The 19,790-nt window shown below is 43.6% G+C and overlaps 1 protein-coding gene and 1 long non-coding RNA gene across 2 annotated transcripts; both read left to right on the forward strand.

Annotated features, from left to right (window-relative positions):
• The first annotated feature begins 135 nt into the window (after positions 1–135).
• Positions 136–7,024, forward strand: LOC102554897 (uncharacterized). The gene is made up of 4 exons (XR_015627799.1): positions 136–286; positions 4,075–4,197; positions 4,938–5,072; positions 6,706–7,024. It is a non-coding gene; the product is annotated as an uncharacterized LOC102554897 (long non-coding RNA).
• Positions 7,025–11,060: 4,036 nt separating this feature from the next.
• Positions 11,061–15,992, forward strand: Rps27l (ribosomal protein S27-like). Its single transcript, NM_001276477.1, is given in 5 exon segments — positions 11,061–11,094; positions 12,504–12,754; positions 13,418–13,526; positions 14,141–14,251; positions 15,800–15,992. Coding segments are annotated over 4 exon segments (255 nt in total). The 5' UTR covers positions 11,061–11,094; positions 12,504–12,748; the 3' UTR covers positions 15,829–15,992.
• The last annotated feature ends 3,798 nt before the right edge of the window (positions 15,993–19,790 follow it).

The following is a 19,790-nucleotide window of genomic DNA, read 5'->3' on the forward strand; positions in this document are numbered from 1 at the left end:
TAATGGGAATGTTACCTCTTACACACAATTCACCTAACAATATGCATATTGTGATGGTTTGTATATGCTGGGCTCAGGGAGTGGCACTATTAGGAGGTGTGACCTTGTTGGAGTAGGTGTGTCACTGTGGGCGTTGGCTTAAGACCCTCACCCTAGCTGCCTGGAAGTCAGTCCTCCACTACAGCTTTCGGATGAAGACGTAGAACTCTCAGCTCTGCCTGCACCATGCCTGCCTAGATGCTGCCACGCTCCCACCTTGATGATAATGGACTGAAACTGTGAACCAGTAAGCCAGCCCCAACTAAATGCTGTCCTTATAAGACTTGCTTTGGTCTTGATGTCTGTTCACAGTGGTAAAACCCTAAGACAAGTACATTGCAACTTCTACACATTTTTTGGATTTTGTGGTTAGGATATTAAATATTCACAGAGACTCATGTGCTGCGTGTCAGGCCCCAGTTGGAGATGCAACTGGAATAGGAGAACACACACTTCCCAACGGAACCATCCATTGATGAGTTCGTAGCTGAATAGACTGATATCTGGTGGGGCCGTGCTGGAGTAAGGAGGCCATTGAGTAGGGCGGTTTAAATGAGACATGTCCCACACAGGTTTCAGCACTTGAGCATTTGGTCCCTAGTTGATGGCAAGGCTGGAGGAGGGACATCACTGGAGGGGAGCTTTGCTTTGTATCTGTATGAAGATGTGAGCACCCAGCTTCCAGGTCCCACTGCCATGCCTGACGGCCATGATGGACTTGTATTCCTCTGGAACCATAAACAGAAGAAAACTCTCTCTTCCGTAAGTTTGATTTGGGGTCATGGTGTTTTATCACACAAGAGAAAAGCAGATGATGCACTGTGCACGCCCTCAACAGTTGTTTCTGCTCCTAACCCCCTCTGACCTTCTCTGCTTCTTGACTGCCATGAGGGGAGCAGCAGCCTCCTCTGCCATATTCTGGTACTCTGCTAGCACCACGGTGTTCTATCTCAACACCAGCATAAAAATGATGGAGCCGACTGGCCATGGACTGATACCTCTGAAGTCGGGAGCTGAAATAAGCATTTTCTCCTCCAAGGACATTTCTCACAGGTATTTTGCCAGTGGTAAAAATCTGCAATGGGAGGAGAAGCCCTTGGTCCAGCCAAGGCTGGACCCCCCAGTGTAGGGGAATGTCAGGGCGGGGAGGTAGGAAGGGGTGGGTGGTTGGGGAGGACACCCTCATAGAAGAAGGGGAGGGGGAGGGAATAGGGGGTTTATGGACAGGAAACCGGGAAAGGGAATAACATTTGAAATGTAAATTTTAAAAAATCCAATAAAGAAAGAGATACGAAAAAATCTGCCTTGGGTTTCATAAGACCTTGTCTCAAAAGATAATGTATAATGAGACAGTGCATGTGAGGTACTTAGCATAGTACCTAACACAACACAATTGCATAGGAAATACTTCTTTGTTTCTCTCCCTTTGCCTCTTCTTCCTCCTTAACCCTCCTCCTCATCCTCATTAATTACAGATTATAGGGAAAGGAGTCTTCGTTGCTTTTTGAGCTAAGAAACAGATTTAAAAACCTGGCCCACAGCTCCTCCAATGATGTCTTATAAACCTGGGGCAGGAATCCATTTGGATCAGGACCTCCAGGTTTTCTGCTTCTCACCCCTAATTTCAGATTTTATCATTGGATTCCTCGAAGTATGGTTGAACCAATTCTCACTTACACATAATAGCCCTGTGTTAAAAGGCTCTTTGCAAATGAATTACTTGTGTATAGTGCCTATTCCTTTCGTTGGTTGTAAAACATGCAGCTGGGCACATGTAGATCTTGTCAACTGAGTTCTTAGTATTCCTCTCATTCGAACATTCACTTCCTTCCACGATTCCTCTCCAGATTTGATTATTCCACAGGAATACAACCTTTTGTAGACATTTTAAGACATAACATTTGTATTGATTATTTGGGGGTTTCACCTAGTGCTCCCTGATCACCCGTGCTTCCCAATTTTCCAGGTCTTCTCTCTACCCCTTGTGGCCTTTTGCCCACCCCCAAAACCCAAGATTAAAAAAAAAAGCCCAACTTGTGTTGTCCATATAGTCACATGGTCACACTCCCTGTGGCCAGCCCATTAAAGAAAAATGGGTTTCCCCCACTGAACCCCCACCAGTAGTCATCAAATTTTTGAGTTCTCTTGGCTTCCTGTGTAAGTTGTTACTTTTTTTAAAGGGTAGGGGTTGTCCCAGAAGCCTGTGTGTCTCCCTTTCTCAACTGTGAGCCTGTAGTCATCAATACCACTTCAGAAGAAGCTTCCTTGTCCTTTACAGTCAGCAGGAGCACAGATCATGGACTTCCACATCTGGCGACACCATGAACCAGAAACATACACCTGGCCTCCGGTGTCAGCTCATGCCACAGACCTCAGCATGGTCTCTGGTGGCAGTATATGCCTCAGACACCAACACAATTCTCAGGAGCATCCCAGTCCATGGACATCTGCATGGCTTTTGGTGGTAACACAGGCCACAGAGATCAACAGAGGCTGCAGCTGCAGCAGGACCATGGCCCCCTGGCAGCAGCACAGACCACAGACATCAACATGACCTCCAGCAATCAGCATATTTCATGGACCTCAGCATGGTCTCTGATAGCAGTATAGACCATGAACATCAACAAGGCCCTCTGACACAACATAGGCCAAGATACTATCATAGTCCTCGGTGGCAGCACAGTCTACCACTATCAACATTGCCTCTGGGGCAACTCTGGACCATGGACACCATAGTTCAGGTGGCAGCACAGACCATGAACATCTGTAAGACATTCAGTGATAACATGGGCCACAGATATCAACATCCTACCCCCAATCCCCGCTGTAGCAGAACTACAGACCCAGACATGGTTCCCAGTGGCAGCATGGACCACAGGCATCAATACGGCCTCAAGTTGTAGACATTTTTTCCCTGAGATTATGGAGAAAATGAAGAAACTATAACCAATGGGCATGGTGGCACAGGCCTTTAACCCCAGCACTTAGGGACAGAGTTGGTGGATCTCTATGAGTATGAGGCTAGCCTTGTTGTCTACATAGCAAATTTCAAGCCAGACTAAGCTTCACAGAGAGACAATGTCTTTAATTAATTAATTAATTAATTAAAAATACACTATATTCCATTAACATCCCATGTTTCATGGAGAAGACAGAGCAGCCTTAGACAGCCTAGAGAAGACTTCTATGCCACAGGAAGCAGTGACAATGCTTAAGAAGGAGTAGTACCTTGTGGGGTTCCATTTGGCCTATGACTCCTTTCCCCAGGCCCCTCTACTGGGGCTACTATCACCTCAAATATCCCTGCCGCCCTGGCCACAGATGGTTGGGGCAGATACTCTAGAGCCGCACTGAGACAATGATTCTCTCTCTACCACATTTGGAATTGGGACAGAGAACTCTGGTCAGTCACCGTTGGCCTCAGAAGTAGGACAGCATATAAAAGGGAGGTGAGGCCTTATTCAGCATGTACACAGGGAAGCGAGGGCAAGTGGGCTATGGAAAGAAGAGACCAAAGAGGTATCAGGGAGAGGAGATGAGAAACTAGGTTGCCCTGAGAGGAAAAGGAGGCAGCCAGAGGATAGCTCCATTCCCAGTGGCCTTTCTGGATTTTGTTCCTCCTCCCATGGGGCTCGGCCCTGGCACATGACCAGTGCTCAGCTTGGTTTCGGCTGAGGCAAGCGTGAGAGGTCTTTTTACTTGAAACTCAATGAGCCAAAGCTAAACCCATAGAGGGACAAGGAGAGGGGCCACACCCACACCAGGGATCTGCTGCTTGATGCCTACCTGGTGTTTTCATCATGGTGGCCTGTTAGTGACAGGCACGCAGGCCATCTCTGCCGGTAAGTTTAGAGGTGAAAAACTTATGTTCATCCTGGAACGATGCTCTCTCCATCTAGCCATTTCCTGGTACATTCTCTTGTGAAGTGGGGAAGTGGATGGGCTTATGATGCTACACTCAAGGTTTTGTCTAGCCTGGAATTTTTCTATAGGGTGATCTATACCTCCAGCTGACATCAATCATGTATGTTTCAGAAACAAACAAACAACAGCAGCTGACAGGATCATCCAAGTCCTATCCAACTTCTCCAACAATTGATCAGGCCCAAGTTCAGGGACTTACTCTAACATAGGTGTGGCCCTGCCCCAGATTCAAAGGTAAGTGCTGGGTCTAGCTAAAGGCTCTGGGGAACCATATTACAGTAGTTCAGGGGGCACAGGCTATCCTGTGAATTTACCTGCTCTAAAAAACATGTGGGTTTTGACTTCTTGGCTTCTGCTTTCATGACAAGAGTCCCAGTTCCCTGTCATAGAGCCTGATTGTTAAAAGTTAGGCCTTCATCCCCTGCCTGTGCAACCCAACCAGGCTCCTGCACCCTTTGAAACCAGTGCTGTAGGGCTGGAGGGATGGTCTTATCAGCTAAGGAGCACTTGCTGCTCTTGCAAAGAACCACAGTTTGGTTTCCAGCACCCATGTCAGGTGGCTCACAACTATCTGTAATTCCTGCTTCAGGAGATCTGGTTCCCTCTTCTGGCCTTCATAGCTCAATATCAGCATGATGGAATTATTTACACAACAGAAATGAGCAAAACTACGGACCAGCACAAACTCACTTACCAAATGTCGTCACTTGAGATTATACATTATACACAGCCTGCTCAGCTGGCCTCGTCCATAACAACAGGCCTCTATTGGATGCTTGAACAAGACATTGTCATAATTCGACATGTTTAGACCCCATGCTTCATGTAGAGACATTTTTGTCTAAGAGGAATTTGGAATTTAAGTAGTTTTAATGCAGTTAACTAGCTTCCGATGAATGCAATATTTAGGAAAAAATATTGAGGGTAAACTAAACTTATGATCAATTGTCTAATACACTGGATACTTTCTTTAGGAAAACCAATGGTGCCCATTGACTGTGTCTGAAGGAAACTGTTTACATAGCTACATGTGGAGTCATTATCACAAACCAGACAGACCTGGGAGGGCTCCTCAAACAAAGATGACCTACCTTTCCTGGCCAGCACAGGTAGGACAAGTAGCTCCTTGCGCCACCTACTGGAACTTGAAAGAACAGTCTCTTTTCTTTTGGTGAAATGTAGTGGACTCCACTGCATTCTTTGTCCATATGAAAAATATTCACAACATCACTTAAGGTGGAGCTAATGTGAAGACATTGGATTTTAAAGTACTTATGAGACATTTCACCAACAGGATAAGATGTAGAGGCCTTAAGCCACTTCTTCCTTCGTTGGTACTGGGATTGAGCTCTGCTTCATACACACTAGACAAGCACTGTGCCACAAGGTATAAACCCAGTCCTGGAAAAGAACGGACATTTAGTTATGAGACTGGGTCTCTGATCACCCAGACTGGCCTTGAATTCACCCTGTATCCCATGCAACCTTGAACTTACAATTTTTATGCCCTAGTCTCCCCAGCAGCTGAGAGTAAGGGCCTGGGCCACCAGAGGCCCAGCTCAAACTGATATCTTAATTTTAAATGTACTGTTATTTGTTATTATTGTGTGTATTTCAGTATTTGTGTATGTGTGAGCACACTCACAACAGTATCCACGTGGAGGCCAGAGGACAACTTTGTGGAGTTGTTCCTCTCCGTCTACCTTCCAGGCAATAGACCCAGGGTGCCAGGTTTCCACCACAAGAGCTCTTACCATCTAAGCCATCTTACTAGTTCCACCTAGTTTTTTCAACTGTTGACAAACATTTGTGGTGGTAGCACATGCCTTTAATCCTAGCACTCAGAAGGCAGAAGCAAATGGAACTCTGTGGGTTCCAGGCCAGGCTGGTCTACTCAGTGAGAGTTTTAGGACTGCCAGGGCTATGTAGAGACTCTGTCTCAAAAAGAAAAACAAAAAAAGTTGACAAGCACAAAGAACTGTAGTTAGCATTTGTTAAGCACTGTTTCATTTGATGAAACACTTTATGAGATTATTTTCATTTTAGGGGACTGAGGTAAAAGTGGGTAAAATTCATATCACTTAAGCATGAGGACCTGAGATCCCTAGCACCCACATAAAGAACGAGGCATGGTATGTAGGCTTATAACGCCAGAACTGGGGAGACAGGAGGATCCCCAGGGCTCAATAGCTAGACAGCCCAACTGACATAGTAAAAAGACACTGTCTCAACAAACTAGATGGACAGCTCCTGAGGAACTTAGACAGTTTGACCTCTGACTTGTACACACATGCACATGTATGTGCATATACATTGTACAAACATGCACACATATGTGTGCACCCACACATATATGCATACCTGTACACACACACACATACACACACACACACACACACACACACACACTTCATTTTATAGTCAAGAAAACAGCTTCAGAGTTAAGTAGCTTTCAGTAAAGTCACCATGCTCCCAGGAGAGAGGTTTACATTGTCTGCCCTCTGTATGTTACAGACATTCCATTAACAGTGGAGTTTCTTTTTGCTGTAAATAATGAAAGCGCCATTCATTCCACTTAACACTTTGAGCCCTTTAACTACAGCCTTTTGATCAGCTCTTGCTAAGGAAAAACCAGAGAGAATTCCATCTATTTTGCTTATGCACACTTCCCAAGAGAAGAAGTCACATTTTTTGCAATGTCATTAACCCCCAAATGAGTAAAGATTATTCTCCCGATTCTAGAAGTGAATTAACTGAAGACTACCCAGAATTCAGAGGGAGGAATAATAAATGGCATCCATCAGGAAAGATCCAGAGATTTGAAACCAGAAGGATTCCAGTTGAATCACAGCTTGTCCACAGAGAGCAATCATCAAGTTGGCTGCGTTGAGCGGCAGGCTTAAACAGCTCATTGCTAGCTTCTGAGGAGAGAAAGAACAAACCCTGACCTTTGAGTGGCATGTGGAATTTTAAGAGAGAGAATACAGACAAAGCAGCATGGGACCTCGTTGGTTATTAAGAAGTGATTAATGTAGGCAATAAAAGTCTATAAAAGGGAAAGGTTCTGTCCACATTCCTTTATGCCGACCTCAAAACATCTTTGCTACAGGCTGCAGGATCACCATAGGCTTTGAGAGAGTACCTCTGTACGGCTCAAAATAAGTAGCTCTGGGGTTGGGGATTTAGCTCAGTGGTAGAGCGCTTGCCTAGGAAGCGCAAGGCCCTGGGTTCGGTCCCCAGCTCCGAAAAAAAAGAAAAGAAAAAAAAAAGAAAGTAGCTCTATGTCTTCCCTGGTGGCTTGGGCAGACAGCGAGAAGGTTTGCAGGCAGCAATGGCAGGGGAGATGAGGAGAAGGCCAGAGACCTGACCCTGGAAGACTGGCAGGCTAGATTCTGGGAGATCTCATCTGGCTACTAAAGTTAGATTTGTTTGTTTATTAAGACAGGGTCTCACTTTGTAATCCAGGCTGACCTGGAACGCTCTCAGTAATTCTGCCACTGGTTCCCAAATGCTGGAATTACAGCCCCGCCCATCACATCTGGCTGGATTTATTTATATATAACATTTTTAAAATGAAGCACTAGGCTTCTGGCTATTATAAATAAGGCTGCTATGAACATAGTGGAGCATGTGTCCTTGTTATAGGTTGGAGCATCTTTTGGTTCTGTGGAGGCTTGATGCAGCATAGGGGAATGCTAGGGTGGTGAAGGGGGAGTGGGTAGGGGAACTCCCTCATAGAGGGAAGGGGATGAGTTAGGGGGTTTTCAGAGGGGAAACTGGGAAGGGGGTATTTGAAATACAAATAAAGGAGTTGGGGATTTAGCTCAGTGGTAGAGCGCTTGCCTAGCAAGCGCAAGGCCCTGGGTTCAGTCCTCAGCTCTGAAAAAAAAAAGAAAAAAAAAAGAAGAAAAAAAAGAAGTGCAAATAAAATATCCAATTATATATAATTGTTATATATATAATTGATACAGTCTCTCTCTCTCTCCCTCCCTTCCTCCCTCCCTCTCTCCCCCCCCCTCTGTGTGTGTGTGTGTGTGTGGACTTTGCTTATTGAAATCCTAAACTGTCCTGAAAACTCATAACAGTGGTTCTCAACCCTAGCTTTGCGTAGAAATCACCTGGAAAGGTGTTAGACAGTCACATGGGCCTCTCATTTAACTGTCCTGTGCTGCTGCTTTGATATTTCTTTTTTTTTTTTTTTCTTTTTTTCGGAGCTGGGGACCGAACCCAGGGCCTTGCGCTTCCTAGGCAAGCGCTCTACCACTGAGCTAAATCCCCAACCCCTGCTTTGATATTTCTAACATTCATTTAATACCCAGTATCATACGGTAGAGGGGGGCAGGACTCTGTGGCATGAGAAGCAGAAGCCTCTTGCAGGGAAGATGGCTGCTTTCTTGCTCCAATCAAGAGAAATATTCTTGTCCCTGGAGTAGCAAGAATCTGACATTCCTACTGAAAAGGTAAAAAAGACTCTAGAAAGTGGCAGTGTGTGGCTGGCAGTGTAGCTCAGAGAACATGTACTCAGCATGTGCCCGTTAAGTCACACCCCCTGCACCATACATCAAACAAAGAACACAGTAAGTCTAGGTTAAGGCTTCTTATATGGGGAGATTCACACACACTACTGGGAAATGATGAAATTCAAATTCTGAAGATCTTGGAACTTGTCCTAGAGTCTCTATTTCTAAAAGGTTAGTAAGTGAGGTTAGTAAGGGTGCTGCTGGTCTGCAGAGTGGCAAAAGCCTGCATGGCTAAGCCCTAAGTCGTATAACATCCTCTTGTACGTTTCAAGCACAGAACAGGAAGAGTCTCAGGCCTGTCCAACTCTGGGGTTCCAGGCGCAGGGTTGACATTGTTAATTGACTGGATTAAGACAGGGCAAGGACTGAGGAAATGCACTGTGTGTGGGGGTGGGGATCCACTGGGGGACTGTCCACATAGGACTGCCATACGTGATATTGACTGGGTTGGGTTGCAGGCTCCACTGCTTAATTGCACCTTCCAGCAGGCTCCAGCCTGGATAAAAAGAGCATCGAGAGAGAGCAAGGCTGTGGCCTTAAAAGCCACTTTCCTTCTGAGTAAGCACGGCCATGCTGCCGTCAATGCTGACAGACTCGGACTCCTCAGCCTTTTAAGTTAGACTAAATACGTGGACTCTCTGGGGAACTTCCAGACTTTCAATTTCCAGATTGTGACTGTTAAGGCATCGAGCTTCCTGAATTGCTTCTGCTTCTCCAGCATGAAAACAGCCATTGCTGGACTACCCAGACATTCCCCACCCCCCTTTCTCTCTCCCCCTCCCTTACCCCACCCTTCATTTTCCTCCTCTTTCCTCTCCTTCCCTTCCCTCCTTTTCTCCTCCTCTTCTCCTTCTTCCCCCACCTCTCTCTCAGCTCTATCCTTTCAGAGAACCCTAATGTTTAAAAATAATTTTTTGAGGGGGTTTTTAAGTCAGGGTTTCTTTGTGTTGCTCTGGCTATCCTGGAACTTGCTCTGTAGACCAAGCTAGCCTCAAACTCAAGATCCACCTGCCTCTGCCTTCTGAATGCTGGGATTAAAGAAAGGGGCAACCATTGTTGAGATTCGGACCCGAGACAAACAACTGAGGTGTATATTTAACGTATCAAAATGGACCTGGCCTTCAGGTTCTCCCAACATACCCTGCCCTCTACCCTGGACTTTCCAGCCCAGGGCTGGGCTTCCCCTCCCTCAGAGGCTCTTCCCTATATCATCCATTTTGGTCTCTCCTTTCTCTTTTCTCTCCCTTCCTATGGCAACTTCCTGGCCTAATTGCTTGGGATCAGTGAGCTGCTTCCCAATAAATCTGCTTTTACATATTCTAATCTGTCTTGAATTGACTCATTTCACTGGTGGGGAAATAACTTATCAACCACCACCTGGCAGAGAACCCTAATTCTTTTTCTCACCTCACAAACTGAAATTAAAACTTCATTTACCATGTATGCCAACACTGCACACATGTTTATTAAAGTCAGAGGACAGCACGAGGGAGTCGGGTCTCTCAGTCCAACACATGAGTTCCCTGGATCAAACTCAGGTTACCAGCTTGGTGGCAAGCACCTTTACCCTCTGCGCCATCTCACACAGTTTAAATCCTGATGTAGCCGAAACCTTATCTATAAGAAGGTTCTTTGCATTCTGTTTAGTTGTGAAAAGTAGGATAGGTGAAGGAAACAATGAAAGTTAAAATCAGTTCCCAGGTCTTCCCTCAGCTATTATTTCTGTAATATTACCATAAATATAGTGGTTTCAAATAATACAAAGTACAGTGGTAAAGTTCTGTGTTTTGAAAGTTTGACCCAGATCTCAGCTACAACTGAGGAGTTTGGAGAGCAGTTTCTTTCTGGAGGTTCACTCCCTTGGTTTGCTGCATGGAATGGCCTCCCACATTCCTTGACTCACTGTCTCCTTCCTCCATCTTCACTGGCAATATCTGGTGTGGTGTTGGCACACACCCGCATCCCAGCATGCTGGAAGGCCAAGGCAATAGGATAAGGAGTTTGAGGCTATCTGGGGATATATAGCGAGACCGTATCTCCAAAAATAAAAATCAAAACCACTGCCAACCAGCACCCCCCCCCCACAGCACTTCTACCCCCTTCTCTCAACCCCCACTCCCTACCAAGCCATTGTATTCATTACTTTTCTACCATTGGGAAGAAACTTCATGACCAAGGCAACTTCTAGATGGAAAGGTTTATTTAGGTTTATGGTTCCAGGACAGTAAGAGTCCGTCACCATCACAATGTGGATGCATGGCACCGGGCAGGCATGGCGACTGGAGCAGTAAGCTGAGAGTCACATCTTAAATGGAAAGCATGAAGCAGATAGCTAACTGGGATTGTAACTCTTTTAACACCTCAAAGCTGGCTTCCAGTGAGATATTTTCTGCAACGAGGCCACACCTCCTAAACCTACAGAAACAGCACCAACTGGGTATCAAGCCAGAGACTAGGCAAGGAATCTCATTCAAACTGCAGCCTTAACTAAACTTTTCCAGTGATCAGAGACCATGGGCATTAGGACATCGGAACTTTGACCACGTTTAGTATTGATTTATAGTTTATTCATTTGTCATTATTTGTGGTGTCCAGAGATGGTCTCATGTGGGTGAGGATGATCTTGAACTTATTTTTTTTTCCTTTTATTTATTGGGGGTGGAAAGTGGACACTAACAGGCTTGGGAGGGGTAAAGATAGAGGACGAGGGAGAAGGGGAAGGGACATCAGAGGGGAACAGGGCAAAGGGCTGCTTCTGGATAGAAGACAGAGGTGGCACATGGTGAAATGGCAGTTAATAAAGGTACAAGGGGAAATCCTGTGTTAGGATGAGGTGTTTAATTTTAATTGGGTTAGTAGGTTTTCTTTGAGGATAAAATAAAATAATTTAAGCCAAATTAAAGTATAACAGCAGGTTCACTGGTCCCAAGGAAGGAAGCCAGGGAAGTTGCTGGGGGAGGGAGGCAGAGGGGTAAGGGAAAAGAAAAGAAGAACATGTGTACACAGGAGTGGCAGAGGAAGACTGAGAGGGGGAGGGGAAAGGGAGAAGGAGATGATCTTAAACTTCTGATCTTCCTGCCTACACCCCAAATGTTGGATTATAAGTGTGCCCCATCACCCCTGGTTTTATTCAGTGCTGGAAATCAACCCCAGGGTTTCTTACTTACTAGGCTAGTACTCCTCCATGAGGGTACGTGGTATATTAATCTTCAGTTTTATACAAATTGAGTATTATATATCTTTTTTTCAAAGAGAAATAAAAGGTGATTAGAGGTGTTTGTAGGACAGTCTTAGGGTGAAGCTTATGGTGCGTGTGTGTGTGTGTGTGTGTGTGTGTGTGTGTGTAAGCATCAGGTTTCTTTCTTCGGTGCCATCTACCATGTTTATTGGACAGAGCCTCTTGGCATATTAAACACAGCAGCAAATGGGATTTGTTTAAAAACTATTTCAGAGCAAAGCAAACCAGAGGTAAAGCCTATCCTGAGCAGAACTTCAGGTCTCACTCCTTAGATGGCACAGGCACAAGACAGGGGAACTGCTTCACAATCCTTCATTGGGATCTTTCTAGTCAAAAATAATTTATTTAGTGGTGTTAGGGATTTAGCCTAAGGCTTCATGAATGCAAGGCAAGCACGCTACTAACTGATCTACACCTCCAACCCCAATATCAGATTTTTAAATTTAATTATGAGTGTATCTGTGAGTGTGCGCGCGCACATGTGAGTGCAGCGCCATAGGGATCAGAAAAGACCTGCAGATCTCCGTGGAGTTGAGTTTGAGGCAGTTCCGAACCGCCTGGCTCAGTTCTGAAAACCAAATCCAGGTCTACTGCTAGAGCTGTACACACTCTTAAGCGCTGAGCCAGCACCCTCCCAGGCCCGCCTATCGTGCTTTCAATACAGTGAAGAACAAAGATTATTGTTCTGTGTGTCCCCTTCTCCCCTACCCCGCATAAACACAGGGGGAGGCCAGGCTGGGTGCAGCCTCGGATCTGACTTCTCTCTAATGTCTAATGCCCAGGACTTCAAGCCTGGCCTGGGTCAAGGGCGGAGTCGGAGCTTAAGCTGTTTAGACCTTCCAGGGTCTTGGACCGGCATTCGGGGAGGGAGTCGTACCACAGAGACGGCAGCCTAGAGCGGCCACTCCCGCCCCCATTCCCCTCCACTCCGCCCTGCCGCCTCTATCCCGGAAGTTGCTGCTAGGCGCTCGAAAGCGAGCACCTCATCTCAGAGATCTGGAGCGGCCGCGCTTGCGGGGCTGTCACCATGCCTGTGAGTTTTTGACTTTGGTCTTGGGCTTACTCTCCTTCAGGTTTTCTGTTAGTCTGGCGCCTCTGTAGGCGGCTAAGCCCGCGGCGTCTCTTGCTCCTCACCGCAGCTCGTGGCGCTGGCCGGGGCGTGGCGGGCTTGTCGAGACTTGTCCGGGCGGCGCAGCGCGGCGTGGCGGGCCCTGCTTGGGCTTGCGTGAGCGGCCGGCTCACGGAGTGCAGCTCCTAGCCCACTGGGGGCTTCAGGTTTCTGCTGGTTAACCCTCGCAGCTTCTGACACGTTCATTCCACTCCGGGCGAGCGTGCAGCAGCCCTGTGCCGGCTATTCCATGTGGAGCCTCGGGGCTGAGGTCATCCTGGCCTTGCTCTGATCTGCTGCGGTGCTTCTTCGGGGAGGCCTGAGCCAGACTCTAGTTCTTACTTAGCTTTAATGGCTGTCCAGCCGAACGAAAAAGGGTGTTCTCTTTCCCATATGCTGCCCGAGCGCCATAAAGTCCCAGGACAAGGACTGGCAAAGTATGGGTGAAAGTGGTCCTATTTTGAAAAGTTGGTATCTCAAGTTCCCCCTCTGCCCAGTATGCCTGTTGCTCCTGCTTTGCATTCTCGTGGTTCAATCCGCCACCCATATACTTTGACTCCAGCAGTAACAATATGCTTTCTTACTCAGCTGGCTAGAGATCTATTACACCCTTCCTTGGAAGAGGAAAAGAAAAAACATAAGAAGAAACGGCTGGTTCAGAGCCCAAATTCTTACTTCATGGATGTGAAATGTCCAGGTAAATTTTCATATCTTCTTGTCCTAAAGGACGTTTCTGAAAAGATCCAAACTTGAATAAGTCAGGATCCACTGTTGAATAGAAATGGCATCCCAGAATTGTCACAGGGCCATATTAAAGAAACATACTCAAACCTTAGTAGAAACATATGGGAGCCAGGTAAAGATAACGTTGACTTAAGCCTTTATGTTGTTAATTAAGATGATGAATTTTCTTTTCCACAATGCAACAAAAGTATGTCGATTTCTTCAGTCTCAAACTGCCGTCTGATGTGTTTACCATTAACCATATGTGGCTGTTTAGTACTTAAAATGTTAGATGGAAACAGAATTTAAGAATAATGCACTAAACTCCGAAGATATACCATGAAAAAGATGACATGTCTGTTACATACCGAGATGTTGATGTTTCAGGAATGCTAAATTTAATGTTTCACCTTTAAAAAAAACACACGTGGCTTCTAGAATAATTGTTTACAGAGTTTACAGGAAATGTGTTAAAACATCACTTATTATATAACATGTACCTTACATATTGACAAGAAAAATGATGAGCTGGTACCGTGTTTTCATCTGCTTTTCAAGTTTTTAATGTATGGTTCCCCTCCCTTTTAGGTTGCTACAAGATTACTACAGTTTTCAGCCATGCTCAGACAGTGGTTCTTTGTGTGGGTTGTTCAACCGTGCTGTGCCAGCCCACAGGAGGGAAAGCCAGGCTCACAGAAGGTATATCGTTTGTCACGTTTAAACCCAGTAATGAGATTTTACATGTTTTATTGTGGGCTCTTTAAAAAGTCCCTAGTTCAGCCTAGGGAGATGGCTCCCAAGTCAAGAGCACTGGTTCCTCTTTGAAAGGACTTGGATTCAGTTCCCTGTACCTGAGCTGGGAGATGGCTCAGTGGTTATGAGCACTGACTATTCTTCCAGAGGCCCTGAGTTTAAATTCCAGAAACCACATGGCTCAATTCCTTGCACCCACATGGCAGTTCACAACTGTCTCTAATTCTGGTTCCAGCAGATTCAACACCCTCACATAGACATATATTTAATACACATGAAATAAAAATACATTTAAAAATAATACATTTTAAAATGTATATTAATAATAAAAAGAATCCCCATTTCAAATGGCTAAGTTTATACTTGTGATACTGCCATTATTTTTTCTAACTTTAGAATACTTAAAATCTTATAGATTTATCAATGTTTAACTTGGAATAAAATAAAAATAAGTCAGAATGGAAGCAAATAGTACTGCCTACACAACAACACAGGGTTTTTTTTAACCATGAGATTTCTTTTTTAATATTTTGTTTCTTATGTATTTGGTGCATAAAAGGTTTTTTTAAATCATTGCCAGTTAATGAACAAATATCTCAGTTGTATCGATTAAAATGCCTCGCATTTTATTTTATGGATAACTATTTAATTTAAAATTCAAATTAACATTATTAATTCTTAATAACATAATTGTGTATGTAGTTTTTCATAATACATTCATATTTATAACTCCATAATACTGGAAATTTGCGTATGTTTTGGCGAAAATCCAAGATCAATTTGGTGTGACTAGGTAAGATCAGAGTCCAAAGTCAACATAAGAATTGGGGGTGTAGTGGCACGGGCCTTTAACCTCACTGTTCAAGGTAGACGCAGGTAGATCTGAGTTCAAAGCCAGCCTGGTCTATGTAGTGACTTACAGGACAGCCAGGGCTGCACAGAGAAACCCTCTCCCTCTCTTTCTCTCCCACATATACATTCCACATTTCCGCATACAGAAACGTGACACATGAGAGCAATGCTGTAGTTAATGTGCACTTGGAGTGTTGCTGGGACTTGTTCTCATGCCATGCCATTGGAAGCTTGTGTGCATATGCTAGCAGATAGTCTCCGTGGCAGAGTTCAAACATCTGAGAACTCTAGACAAAGTTACTGTTTTGGGAGACTGAAGAGGAAAGAGACTGAGGAATTAGGGAATAAGAATCTCCAAAACAGTTTGAACTGTTGAGTTTAGTTTATGGTCTTAGGTAGACTCCATGGTATAATTTGAAAACAGTGATCATTGTGTTTATGTCAGAATAAACCCATACAACAGTTACTACAGCAAATTTATATCAATCATAATACGCAGAAACTTGTTTTCTATTTAAAATCTAACATTCCTGCATCTAATCTAAGATTTCTAAAACTTTATTTATAAAGTACTTTTTGCCACTAAATCACGCCATGGATAAAGCGTAAGATGTTTAATGCGCTCTCCTGATTCCTTTGCAGGCTGTTCATTTAGAAGAAAGCAACACTAATCATCTATACAAGTTCCTGAATTCGTGTTTTTCACAGAAAGCCTTATCAACTTTAGTTACTCTACCAAGACAATGTAATTATTGTTTGATTTTATAAAGTCTACAACAATGATCTCCTATTTTGGTGTCAGTTTTTCAATAAAGTTTTACTTATGAACAAGTTCGCCCCTCTGCTTTTCTCTCTCTTTCTTTCTCTCTTAGATTTATTTATTTTAGGTATATGAGTACACTGTAGCTGTCTTCAGACACACCAGAAGAAGGCATCAGATCCCATTACAGATGGTTGTGAGCCACCATGTGGTTGCTGGGAATTGAACTCAGGACATCTGGAAGAGCAGTCAGTGCTTTTATCTGTTGAGCCATTTCTTCAGTCCCTCTTTTTTTTTTCTTTTTTTAAAGTACATGCGGGTATGCTATACATTTACTGGTACTGTGCATGAGATCTAAGTTAAAACATTTAAAAGTGTATTTTGACTAGTTTGTGCCCCATTTCGAGAGTGTACACCACCTAAATATTTGACTTTCAGACCATTCTAAATTGCATTGAGTGTACTTAAACGTACCTTAGGATATTACAGCTCCACTTTCACACGTATAGGCAGAGTTCTGTCAAGCCACGTTGTTGCTATTTTGATCCATGCTCATGTTGACTTTTGTTTCAGAATGGCAAATGCTCTCAATGTATGTCTTTTACATCTGGCTCATTTTCTATATTAGATCTTGTTTTCTTGTGTACCAAAACTTTATTAGAAAGAAGAATTAGGACTGAGGCTTTTTCTTAGTGGTAGAGTACACAGGAGGCCCTAGTTCAACCCTCAATACTTCCAGAAAGGGAAAAGCCCTGGAGATTTGGTTTGAAAGCCTACTTTAGGGGTGTATTTCTGGTCCTGAGTAATCTGTAGTTACAGAAACTAGCTGCCACTGCTGTGCAGTGTTGTGTTTTCATGAATTGTAATGAGAGAGTATAGGAAAGTGGCTTTATATAGTGCTATCTTTGGTTTTCAGTTTGTATTTTGAGTATACACTATTCTTGATCTGTGGTCATTTTTTTTTGTTGTATGAGACAGGGTTTCTCTGTAACATCCTTTTCTGTCCTAGAACTCTCACGCTATAGACCAGGCTGACCTAAAACTCAACAGATCCATCTGCCTCTGCCTTCCTAGTTCCACCATGTCCGGCACAGTCAAGCTTTCTAATGAAACTTAATTTTGTAACTGTATTAGACCAGGCCCTCTCACATCTTAGGCATGTTAGCTCTATCACTGAGCTGTACTTCTAGGCCATTTGTTTTTGTTTTCAAGACAGATTTCTCTGTGTAGCCCTGGGTATCCTAGAACTCATTCTAGACCAGGCAGTGTAAAAAGACAGGATAATGGTCAAAATAGCTAGGATTGAATCAAGTTCTAGTAATTTTGGTTTGTTACATAAGGAAAGATAGAAGATTGAAAATTGTACTTTAGAATTTTGGAGATAAAATGATACAAAGTGCTTAGCATGATGTCTTTACAAAAGCAGTACTCTGCTAATAATGGTGGGCTTTTTGTTTTTAACTAAAAAAGAAACTTTCTATTCAAAATAAAGGTCTTTTAAAATTATATTTTCCTCTGTCCTTATTGGCAAACAAAGGCGCAGTTGTGTTGACTGCTTGCTGTAAAACAAGCCACCCCCAAGTTTAACAGCTTAAGATAGTGATGACTTATTTTTTCTCATGATTATGTAAGTTGGCTGGTTACTCTGCTGGTCTCATCAAGTTTCCCTTACGCAGCTTTAACTGGAGGTGAAGCCCAGCTGGGTGCAGCATGGTTTTAGTTGTGCCTCACAAATGATACTAGCTGGTGTCTAGGACATTTTGGTTTTTCAGTAAGCTTGCAGTATCCTCAGTGAGTGAAGGCAAGCAGGAAGGTCCCTTAAAAGAGCAGGACCTCACACAGTAATTCTGCCACATTTCACAGGTCAGGAGAAGGTCAAAGTCAACCCAGCATGCTCTCCCTGTGATGGCAATGGCATCAAAATCACACCAGAAGTTACTGTGTGACAGAACAGGAGGAAATTGCACCTATTAATGTGCTAGAATGCTGGAACCCACCTATTGCTTATTCCTATACTGTGAGCAAGTCCAAACGATAAAAGGATACATGAAAATATGTCTGGAGTATTGGGTAAAAGCAAAAACATTTTCCATCTAGTGTGTAGTCAAAAAATCATGTGAAAAAATAGTTACCATATAAGACTTATGTAAAACTATTCAAGTGGTTTCTTTTTTGATATAAGTACAGAATGTCGTCATATGGTTCAACCCATAAAACATTAACGGGGTAGTACACGCCTTTAATCCCAGCAGAGGCAAAGGCAGGTGGATCTCAAAACAAACCAACCAAAGAACAAAATGAAACAGTGATTAATGTAAAATAATGTGTAATATAATTTTATAGTTGACAGCAGCAGTTACAATGAACTGGATTTGTATAAACTTGACCAGATAACAATGACTCGTACAAGTGAGTTCTGAGGAAAGTAGAAAATGTATATCTGTATAAGTGTGATAGAAAGCAATAGTATGTATACATATGTGAAAGTGTCAAGTAAGGAAATGAGAGACCACACCCCAATCCTGATAGCCTGTGCCAGGCAAAAACGGTTGGGCTTTGGGTCTTCAGTTTTTTCTGCTTTATCATGCTTAGGTGAAGAAAATTTGACATGTTAACATTTAAAATTTTCAGCATTGGAAATAGGGGTATTTGTTGTAAATCTTTTGTGCCTATTTTTTTTATGTTCACAAAAGATCAATTTAATACAAAGCCATTTAAGTAAATCATTGTAACCAGTGATCTCCCTTGACAAGTTTCAGTAAAATGCTTTTGTTAAAATACAACAAGACTGTCTTTTCCTGAATAAGGGTCAGTCATTAGAGACAGCCTCTTCTTAAGATATGAAAATCTATGGATACTGTTTCTAACTGAATTGGGTAAGAAAGAGCGTGCTTATGGAGGCAGTCAGTCCAGGGTCTTCTGCTCTTATTCTCCACTTTATCTTTTGTGAGTGGTGAGATTAGCAGGCCAGCAGTCTTCAGGGACCTGCCTGTCTCCTTTTCCTCAGCATGGGGGTTACAGCATAGGACTATACCTACCTTTTATGTGCCAGAAAGAGATGGGCATGTTTAAAAGAACCTTGCTGTCTGTAATTCATACAACCCAGACACTGATTTACTGTTATGAAGGTGAAAGTGAAGAAATAGATGTAGGGTTGAGAAGTGCAGAGAAATTCTTTCATAAAGTACATAAAAACTTTGACATGGCTTCTTTCTGTTTTCCTGTCTCCGCTAGCACATAGGTAACCTCCAGCATATAACATTTGTGATTGTTACGACAAAGTATCCCAAAGTCAACACTACAGTAAGCCATCTGTGGTGGCTACCACCAGGATGGCCCTAAAGATTCTCAGTATTCACCCTGTGTATGGTCCACTGCTCCTATAATGGATCAAGGATGGCCTGTGATTATTAGACCAATAGAATTCACCACACGTGATGGTACAGGACCGCTTCTTCTGTACTATCTGTTCCTGTTACCTTCCTTGCCACAGTGGATGGCAACTCTGAGACTGCAAACGAAAGACTTCCATCTTCCCGTTCTTTCTGCCAGGTCAGCACACTTACATATACAGTTAATTCTTACTAGCTCGTAATGTTTGGGGCACTATGCCTGCTATGCTGTACTCCCACTCACTCTCTTCCTCTCTCCTTAACTTACTCTTAAGCACACAAAATCATGACATAAGTAGCCTTATAAGGAGGCTCCTGGGTGACAGGACTGGCTGCAGGCCATCTGGAAGCTTTTCCTCCAGTCCAGATGCTACTCTAGTATATTACAAATACTAGTCTCTTAACTACCATATGTTGTCTGCAACCTCTTTACAGACTGTGCCCCAGATCTGCCCAACTATATTACTCTTCAATTCCAGAG

Source organism: Rattus norvegicus, chromosome 8, assembly GCF_021556685.1.
Source record: "Rattus norvegicus strain SHRSP/BbbUtx chromosome 8, alternate assembly SHRSP_T2T, whole genome shotgun sequence".
In the NCBI taxonomy this organism is placed as follows: domain Eukaryota; kingdom Metazoa; phylum Chordata; class Mammalia; order Rodentia; family Muridae; genus Rattus; species Rattus norvegicus.